We start from the raw sequence: 10,429 nt of genomic DNA, 5'->3' as shown, positions 1-10,429 counted from the left end.
GCCATGTGCAAGGAAGCACAAGCAGCCCGACCGGCGTCTGTAGCAGGCGAGGTTTGGCTTTGGTGATATTGAATTCACAAATGTCTTGTAGGATTAAAGCTAAATAGAAAATGTTGCGTAATTTTATGAAGGTAATTTTGACGCATAAATTCGAATTTTTCATCAAATTTGAAAATGGAGCTAATTAGTTGATTTGACTTAATTGACTGAAAGGTAGCTCCTTGCTGGAACATTTTGGAATTGGGCTCCTGTCGGGGGGGGGGGGGGGGGGATACATAGCCTAGTGGTAAACTGCTCGCTTGATGCGCGGTCGGGGTCTGGGATCGATCCCCGTCGGTGGGCCCATTGGGCTATTTCTCGTTCCAGCCAGTGCACCACGACTGGTATATCAAAGGCTGTGGTATGTACTACCCAGTATTAAAGGAACATTCCTCAGTTTGCTGCACTGTAAGATGTTTCCGACTATTAAAATATTTTTACGATTAAACTTACATATTAAATATATTTTCTTGTTTAGAATATCAGTGTCTGTATATTCAATGTGTTTCCGGTCGTCTTAATATTTGTAAGAAGCCCAAACTGGATTTTGTCTTCAAATAATTTCGTGTATTTTTTAGGAAATATTTTTTTTTTTTACCTAGTACAAATATTAGAACGACCAGAAACACGTTTAATATACAGCCACTAATATTCTTAAACAAGAAAATATATTTAATATGTATAATCGTAGAAATATTTTATTAGTCGATAACATCTTAAAACACTGCAGCAAACTCAGGAATGTCCCTTTAATATTATTCATATTTGTTATTTTACCTCCCACCCTCTACCTTAAAATATCTCCCAACAAGCCTAATGAATTTATGCAGTTAATTGTAAGTACCTTTTACTTTGTAAATTTCGATATGTTCCACTAAGAACTCGGGTCTACGTCATAAACAAATGCAGGAACAAAAATAGTGTTTTTAATGGATTTATTAAAACAAGATTTATATGTACAGATGTGTCCAGACACGCTATCAATAGGACTGGATGCCCAAGTACTGTACCCACTTTGCTTGGTTGATAATGCATCCCTGAGTACCAGTATTATTAGATTAAATAAAGTAATACAACAGAAATAAATGCAGGGCGAATCCAGGGCTTTTTTTTGGGGGGGAGGGGGGGGGGGAGGGAAGTGCTAAGAAAACAAATGTCATTGACAACTCGTGAAAAGGGCAACCCAGTACATTTTTTTAAAGCCAGAAAAAAGAGGCACTTGAAATATATTTAGGGGGAACGGAGCCCCTGGATCTGCCTCTGAAATACATTTATTATACATCAAGGTTATATGAACATTTGAAGTACATAAAATGTAGATGGTTGTACAGTAGTAGGCTTATACATGTGTGTATTTTATCACATTCGCGACTTCGTAATTGACGCAGTCAGAAACAAAGGAACCAAAAATATTTGTACAAGTATTTATACCAATATATCTAAACGGAAATGAAGGGAGACGTTCAACACAATGATCAAGGCGATATTTCTTCCAAATGAATTAGCGCAGTGTATAGAAATACGCCATGCTGATATGTGCTGACGCTATATTACATGAATACACTGGTGACATATTGGACGTTACATGAGTACACCAGTGATGAATTGGATATACATACATAAATAAATACATACATATATATATGTTTTGACTAATGTTGAGAAGGGCAATGGAGTACATGTTAAACACAGTCAACGAGAAGTCGCGAGGCGCTTTAATGTCAGAGTGTGACTGGGTGGTTGAGGCAACGACTTCAAATGACTAGATCCGTTCCCTATGCACAAAGACTTGGGCCAGCATTAATATATTCTATATCATGATTTAAATGTGAAAGACAAAACACAACTTCTATCTACAACAGTGAATGTCATTCATAAAAAAAGATCTCCATTTTGAAATAGTTCTATCGAAAGAGAAAGAAGGAAAAAATTACATATTAGGGTCGTAGTCTACCTAGCGTGGGAAGTGGCAGGAAAAAAAATCGAGTAACATTAATAAAATGTCTTCTCCAACTATATAAAACAGGAACCGCGAGGGTTCACGGAAACTTTCACCAAAGAGCATAATTTAACCGTAAAATAATGTTCACATTTGAGTATATTTCACTAGGATCTTCATAGTAGGACATTTGACTAACACGCCAGGGAATTAGCTAGAAGCTAAACTACTTGCATGAAATACACCGGGTTATTTATAAAGCCAACAAATAAAACACGAGTATTTTTCAATAAATAATCACTCTAGGATTCCGTTGTAATAATTCACGATTAAAGACACAATTGAAATATAAAAATAATTTGAGCAATCAGAACAATCACATGGAATACACAAAAATTAATAATCCCTGCAGAAACATTAAAAACTGTTGTTACGAAAGGTGTATCAGATTTAGTCAATAGTTCAGTGTACTATATCACAAAATGTTTTGGGGTTTTTTAATATACAATAAACAGTTTGTTATTTTTTTTTTATTTTTTATTATTATTATTTTTTTAAATGCTAGGATACTTCTTTAAATTAATATGGACATATATATTTTAAATGCACCTTTATAAGTGTATCAATTCAAAAATGTACTTCTTTATATTACTTTCGCTTATATTTATATTTATCACAAACAAAATATACTAGAATCCATTACAATATACGTTCTTGAATGAACATAAAATATGTGAAACATGAGAAAACTTCCACCGAAAACCATCTGCATTAAAGATGCATATTTCGCCTTCCCATCTTATAACATCATTTCAGAATACACATGACCACTTTTAATACACTTATGTTTTGGGCTGTCAGGTGAAGATTCTGATTGGTTATGGCCATCATTCTTCAGCTCTGATTGGCTGCATCAGTACAGGGTGAACTCTGCTATTGATTCCTCTACGGACTTGTCCGAAGATTCCGAACAGGTGCGCCCATTTCTATGGGTTTCCGATTGTGGGTCATCGGCCTCGTCATTCCACTGCATGCAAACAACGCTGAGGTGACGCTTCAATCGATTCGACAGTTTCGGGTGATAGGCACGTGGGATTAAGTAGGTGGACAGATTGAACAGGTCAAGGAATACCTTGTATCTGTCACTGTAAATGAAAAAAACATGTTATAAAATGCTGAGTTAAAGATTATGAATTTAAAAAAAGGTTCAACATAACATTATCCGTGCTATGCATGGGGAAACTTAAATGGGGTATAGTGGCCTTACGTTGGACTTTCCCTCCAAAATATGACCGCTTTGTAGATGGCCAGCTCTTATTAGCCACGGCTGTATACACGTCTGTGTTAAGTAACAAAGTTGGCGGCCTCCATTACACTTGTATTTATTGTCATTGGAATTCATCTTTGTAATATTTAGTTCAGTATGTGTATGGCAGTCGACTGGACCTGAGCGCAAAATGATCGATGCGGTACAGAAATATAAATCAAGAGGAGAAGCGACCAGAATGATTACAAAACAAAACAAAACAAAACAAAACAACCCCAAAACAAAAAACCTGTTAAAAAGACCGTTCATATTATATTATAAATAACTAGCTAAGCTCCTTTTTAATTTTTTTTTTTTTTTTTGAGGGGGGGGGGGGGGAGGTAGCTGTTTTTTCTTCCTTTCTTATCTTTTTTTCTTTTATCAACTTGTTATACTATCTTCAAAATTTTAAATTAAAATCTGAACAATTTGAAATAGTACTTTAAAAATTTGAGTTAGTATCATATAAAATTATATAAATGAGTGATTCGTCTAAAAACAATGTATGCAACACTAAATAGTAAAATTTTAAAAGAAACCAATTTAGTACATTGCTTGAAAGGTACAGAAAATCTACCGTGCATACTAAACAAATACCTTTCTATGCATATCAAAGTCCAAATGAAGTTTGTGTGGGAAAATTGTAAAAATATGTTCTCATGAACCACTATTAAAACGGTTATGGCACTAGGTGTATGGAGATATAGTTTATGTTACCTGATAGTAGATCGAAGATATTGATAGCCGGAGGATCCACCAGTGCCAACCTTACTGCCAATCATACGTTGTACCATTGTCACGTGATTATCTGAAAATAGTCATCATGCATGTGTCATGGTTAGCATCAGAAATTTGGACATATAGTCTGAAGAATCCAAAGAGAATCAACTTGTCGGAATATGCTGGTTCTAGGGTTTAAAAAAGAAGAAGATATTAATACTGAAAATAAATTAAAACCATTTTCAAATTTCAGTCGGTAACACCATTGGTCAGAACTAGGCCTATATCACTTTTATAAATAAATAACGTTTTTATATTATAGCAAAAATAAGAAAGAATTTTGACGAAACCTGCTAACAGATAACCATGTTTAATTTTTATTTTTAATTGCATCTACCTATACACCTGTGCTTATACATTTTAATACATACCCCGACCTCCTTATAAACTTCGCTCTAAAATGTCTGCACAGGAGTGGTGCGGTTTTTACTTGGAAGGGAAGCAAAGTTTAAAAAGGTCGCCTACAGTATTCAAAAGATCCCTAACATGCATACTTTAGGCCTATATGTGCCAGTCTTCACAAAGACACAACAAATGAACTAAAATATTACTCTCCCCTTCCCCTCGCAATAAATCCATTGAACCCTTTTGAAATTGGGGGGGGGGGGCGGGACCCAGCAGGCCCGTAGGTAAGGAGTGTCCTTGACTGTGGGAGCAAAGTTTATTGGGGGGGGGGGGGGGTCGGGCCACGCTCCTGAAAAAAACACATTTGCTTGGAGCAGGGGGTTCCAGCACTCTACCTAAGAAGTCGATTGTTAAAGTTCTTAAATGTTAGCGAAGGTGAACTTTGTGTAGTGGCAGTAAATCGTTAAAACCAGCACTGAGATTCGAAACCAACGTCAGCGATTGTACAGACATTATACATACATCTCCACTTGGTCATGAGCGAGTCGATGTCCATGAGTAGGGTGAGCAGCCTGTACGGCTGGTTGAAGCGGTGCTCGTCACGGTACAGCGAGATCAGCAGGGCTCCCTTGAACGCCCCGTGACTCAGTCGCCTCTCACCTGCAAAAATTAATGTTACATTCATTTTAACCATATACTGTCAGCAGTCGTTTTATTCAAAACCATGTACACACTCATGGTGTCAAGAATAGGCCAATATCTCGATGATTGGGTAAAGACTAATGCCCTTGAAGACGGAGTGAGGCCTGGGGAAGCATTGTCCCACTCCACCAGAAACCGGTTGCTCCCTAGAATCCCTAGAATCTGATGGTCTTAACCACTATGCTGCTAGCACGTCCACAGTTGATCACAAACAGGAGCGTCTGAGGCGGTTACCACTATGCTGCTGGCTCCACAGTTGATCACAAACAGGAGCGTCTGAGGCGGTTACCACTATGCTGCTGGCACATCCACAGCTGATCACAAACAGGAGCTTTGAGGTGTACCACAAGAGTCCACTGAACACGAGGACCTGAATAGTGGTACACTGGACAGATGAAAGCCGGCCCCTGCTCCACACAAAGGACCCTCAACTCGAGGATGAAGATCTAGGGGTATGGCCTCTGGATATTCTGGTAGAAGTTCCCTTGTTTGTGAAGGTTCAGTTATGTTCTGGGGGTGCATCTCCTTTGACTGTAAACTGTATCTGATAACTGTACCTGGAACACTAAATGAATGGAGATACCAGGATGCCATTTTGAAGACGTTTTCCTAATTTTGACAATCATGCACTTGTCATACACGACACTGCTCGACCATAGAGGTATATGACTATCTGCAGAGAAATGCAATTGAAGCTCTACCATAGACGACTGCAAGAAGTTGCGATATAGAGAATATCTGGAACATTTTGGGGGATCATAGCAAGGGAAAGAGATCCTCCTGTGAAGAACTTACAGGAATTGACTTGATTTTCACGAGGTATAGCCTAGAATGCCGCAGAATACTGCGTTTTAAGATTCGTCGACTGGTGTCCAGCACGAGAATGCCTATCCAGTCCATCACCTATACACATGGTGGATATACTCTATACCAACTAGTGAGAGACTCATAACTCATGTTGAGGTTTTATTTGACACTCACAGATGCTAATTTCGACCACCAGATCGTTTGTATGAGCTGTGGGACAATAGTTCATCAGCATTTATTTTCTTTCAATAGTATCTGCTATATATCAATTACGTAAATAAAATGCCAAACATTATTGCCTGTGTTTCTGCGAGTACAGTTAGGTGGTGCTTAACCTTTGTACAGGTGTATATATTTGTAAGTAGATTAATTCTGAATGTGCCGTTGATCTACAGCCTGTCAATTACAAAATGCATTGCTTTAGTGGAGTTCAGCTATAAGGTATGGGGGCGGCAATGTCTTAAATATGGTCTATAATTAAACAAAAAGAAAAGACCACTCAATCTAGGACATACATCGTATAGAAGTGAATGCTAGGCAACATGTCATCATTATAATCAATAAAACCCCACTTAAGTGATTTTATTCTGCCGTTAAAGTTACAGAAACAAACATACCAAAAAAGCAACTTCTAAAAAAAGCGTACACCTCTTCCCATAAAAATAATAAAACAAGCAAACAAAAACTGACTAATATTTAAGATAATCTAAATATATTAGTAACATCTAATTAATTGTGTTAAACATTTACAAGAAGTAATGTTTCAAACAAACCTCGTTCTCTGCTAGCGTTGTATAAAGACATATCAAAAATTGAATCGAAAGTGTCCTGAAAAATAATTAAATAAATACAACTGAATGTACATGTACTATTTATGTTATTCTGCAAGTTCCAGTGTAATATAACACGTCACAATCTATAGGACACACACACACACACACACACACACACACACACACACACACACACACACACACACACACACACACACACACACAATAAACCCCAAAACAAAAACATAACTGAAATTAAATGGATATATGCAATGTAATATTTTGTAACACGGTCTAATGGTCTATAGGCTGTATAATCCTATACATATAATACAAATAAAAAGACATATACACATTCATATTATGGAGAGAGAGAGAGAGAGAGAGAGAGAGAGAGAGAGAGAGAGAGAGAGAGAGAGAGAGAGAGAGAGAGAGAGAGAGAGAGAGAGACAGACAGAGACAGAGACAGAGACAGAGAGAGAGAGAATAACTAGTTAAAGGTCCACGCTTATAGCACATTATTAATATACAGTATATAAAACAAATACTAGTACATAAACATTACAGTATTAAAAATAAAAAACAAAAATACCACCCCAATTATTAATAAAGTGACTTTTTGTAAAACGCATGGGGAAAAAACCCACTGCTCAGTCGATTTGACCCGCATCAGACCTGTGACTTGGCATCCAACGTTCTGTTAGTAGGTCAACATGCCGACAGAAGAGAATGATTTTTCAGAAAACAACTGATTCTTAACGGATGCAAGTTTGGACATTTTGGTCTTATCACATTTGTACATCTACTTGAATATCTGCTTTATCCTGTGAAAGTAAGAATGGGAAATTCCGCAAGGGGAATTTCTCATTCGGCCTGAACAGGATAAAGCCGATATCCTACGTCATCAACTAGTTATTATCTTTATCCTGCAGATCATAAAAATTAACGGAAAGCTATTATTTCTGTTATTGGGGTTTCGTTGTACGATGACCTAGAGGTCAAATGAGCGATTATGTAATGTATATATATACATATACATATACATATACATAAACATATATATATATATATATACATACACATAAAATTATAATTATTAAATTATTACAGCAAATAAAATCAGTTGTGGAGCACAGTCCGAACACCAGTGAAAACAGGGACCAATCCAGTACTCTACTGAAGGGAATCGGTCCTAATACTTGACATCAATTTACCTGTTGTTTCCGATACTCCTGCATTAGTCTCTCTTTCTCAGCTGGGTCCGTTTCTTCCTGTCAATAAACAAGAATATTTTAAAGGGTCACAGACGTTCCCTGAGGGTGGAACCAGTTTATTTAATACCCGCGACTTTAAACACTTTACAGCCACTTCCAAGAGTCCCAAAATATACTAGAATAAGATGTATTCTTGGTATACCCCGTCTACAATAAACAGGGGACAGTAAAGAGCGGAACACGATAATAAAAGGTCTTGTTCAGCTATACAAAAAGGACTAACGATCATGCGCACATGGGCGACCGTTAGATACCGTTTATCTAAAGTTGTATCCTAACCGGCCGCGAGCGACGCGAGCGATTATGTTAGAAATCGTCGATTTGAATCGTCGTATCCTAACCGCACGCGTACGGCGCAACGGATAAATGTGTCGCATCACACGCGTCCAGTTAGGATACAGCTTTACAACGAGTTGTTTAAAAACGTATCAAACGAGCGAAAGAAATATATTTACACAATATAGACAGTCAAAATGGGCCCAAAATGGATAATTTTAATAGACACAAAAGCTAATGGCTATCAAACTGACTAGTTTTAAAGAAGTTAAAATAAAAACTAAATTAATATTTGCGTTTCTTTTGTTACATATATATATATATATATATATATATATATATATATATAAAATTAAAAATAAATTATCAGCCAATGAATGCTCACGTTTGAAGGGTGTAGTAAGCTGTTTTCTATCAGCGGCGATCTTGTGTGTGTGTGTGTGTGTGTGTGTGTGTGTGTGTGTGTGTGTGTGTGTGTTAAATTATAAATGGATCAGCCGCTCACGTTTGAAGGATGTAGTAAGCTGTCTTCTATCCACCTAACAGCGGCGATCTTGTAACCGCTCCAGAAGTTGAATCCTCGTTCATCCAAACCCGGGGTCCTCTCCAACCATTTCTGAAGAGATAACACCAACATGCATTAATATGAGAATCTGACCAATTTTATGTCAATATTGCCATCTTTAAAGGGACATTCCTGACTTTGCTGCAATTTTAAAGATGTTATCGACTAACGGAGACTTTTTAACGATTGTAATTACATATCAACTGTCTTACCTCTACGTACTGTAACAGGGACATGTCTTACCTCTACGGACATGTCTCACCTCTACGTACTGTAACAGGGACATGTCTTACCTCTACGTACTGTAATAGGGACATGTCTTACCTCTACGTACTGTAACAGGGACATGTCTTACCTCTACGTACTGTAACAGGGACATGTCTTACCTCTACGTACTGTAACAGGGACATGTCTTACCTCTACGTACTGTAACAGGGACATGTCTTACCTCTACGTACTGTAACAGGGACATGTCTTACCTCTACGTACTGTAACAGGGACATGTCTTACCTCTACGTACTGTAACAGGGACATGTCTTACCTCTACGTACTGTAACAGGGACATGTCTCACCTCTACGTACTGTAACAGGGACATGTCTTACCTCTACGTACTGTAACAGGGACATGTCTTACCTCTACGTACTGTAACAGGGACATGTCTTACCTCTACGTACTGTAACAGGGACATGTCTTACCTCTACGTACTGTAACAGGGACATGTCTTACCTCTACGTACTGTAACAGGGACATGTCTTACCTCTACGTACTGTAACAGGGACATGTCTTACCTCTACGTACTGTAACAGGGACATGTCTTACCTCTACGTACTGTAACAGGGACATGTCTTACCTCTACGTACTGTAACAGGGACATGTCTTACCTCTACGTACTGTAACAGGGACATGTCTTACCTCTACGTACTATAACAGGGAAATATCGGCATCCAGGTCTTACCTTTACGTACTGTAATAGGGACATGTAACAGGGACATGTCTTACCTCTACGTACTGTAATAGGGACATGTCTTACCTCTACGTACTGTAACAGGGACATGTCTTACCTCTACGTACTGTAATAGGGACATGTCTTACCTCTACGTACTGTAACAGGGACATGTCTCACCTCTACGTACTGTAACAGGGACATGTCTTACCTCTACGTACTGTAACAGGGACATGTCTTACCTCTACGTACTGTAACAGGGACATGTCTTACCTCTACGTACTGTAACAGGGACATGTCTTACCTCTACGTACTGTAACAGGGACATGTCTTACCTCTACGTACTGTAACAGGGACATGTCTTACCTCTACGTACTGTAACAGTCTTACCTCTACGGTACAGGGACATGTCTTACCTCTACGTACTGTAACAGGGACATGTCTTACCTCTACGTACTGTAACAGGGACATGTCTTACCTCTACGTACTGTAACAGGGACATGTCTTACCTCTACGTACTGTAACAGGGACATGTCTTACCTCTACGTACTGTAACAGGGACATGTCTTACCTCTACGTACTGTAACAGGGACATGTCTTACCTCTACGTACTGTAACAGGGACATGTCTTACCTCTACGTACTGTAATAGGGACATGTCTTACCTCTACGTACTGTAA

At 38.2% G+C, this 10,429-nt stretch overlaps 1 protein-coding gene across 2 annotated transcripts in view; it reads right to left on the bottom strand.

Annotated features, from left to right (window-relative positions):
- Positions 1-960: 960 nt before the first annotated feature.
- Positions 961-10,429, bottom strand: part of LOC121376161 (tryptophan 2,3-dioxygenase-like) — a 23,544-nt gene continuing 14,075 nt past the window's right edge. For both annotated transcript variants that reach the window (XM_041503969.1, XM_041503970.1), the window contains exons 9-14: positions 8,747-8,857; positions 7,906-7,962; positions 6,692-6,746; positions 4,932-5,069; positions 4,002-4,092; positions 961-3,123 (exon numbers count right to left, since the gene is read on the bottom strand). In XM_041503969.1, the coding sequence (XP_041359903.1) occupies positions 2,892-3,123; positions 4,002-4,092; positions 4,932-5,069; positions 6,692-6,746; positions 7,906-7,962; positions 8,747-8,857 (684 nt within the window). In that variant the 3' untranslated portion in view covers positions 961-2,891. The remainder of the gene's footprint in view (positions 3,124-4,001; positions 4,093-4,931; positions 5,070-6,691; positions 6,747-7,905; positions 7,963-8,746; positions 8,858-10,429) is intronic.

The sequence above is a fragment of the Gigantopelta aegis genome, chromosome 6 (assembly GCF_016097555.1).
Source record: "Gigantopelta aegis isolate Gae_Host chromosome 6, Gae_host_genome, whole genome shotgun sequence".
NCBI classification, from domain to species: Eukaryota; Metazoa; Mollusca; class Gastropoda; order Neomphalida; family Peltospiridae; genus Gigantopelta; species Gigantopelta aegis.
This window is presented reverse-complemented; position numbering and strand designations above follow the sequence as displayed.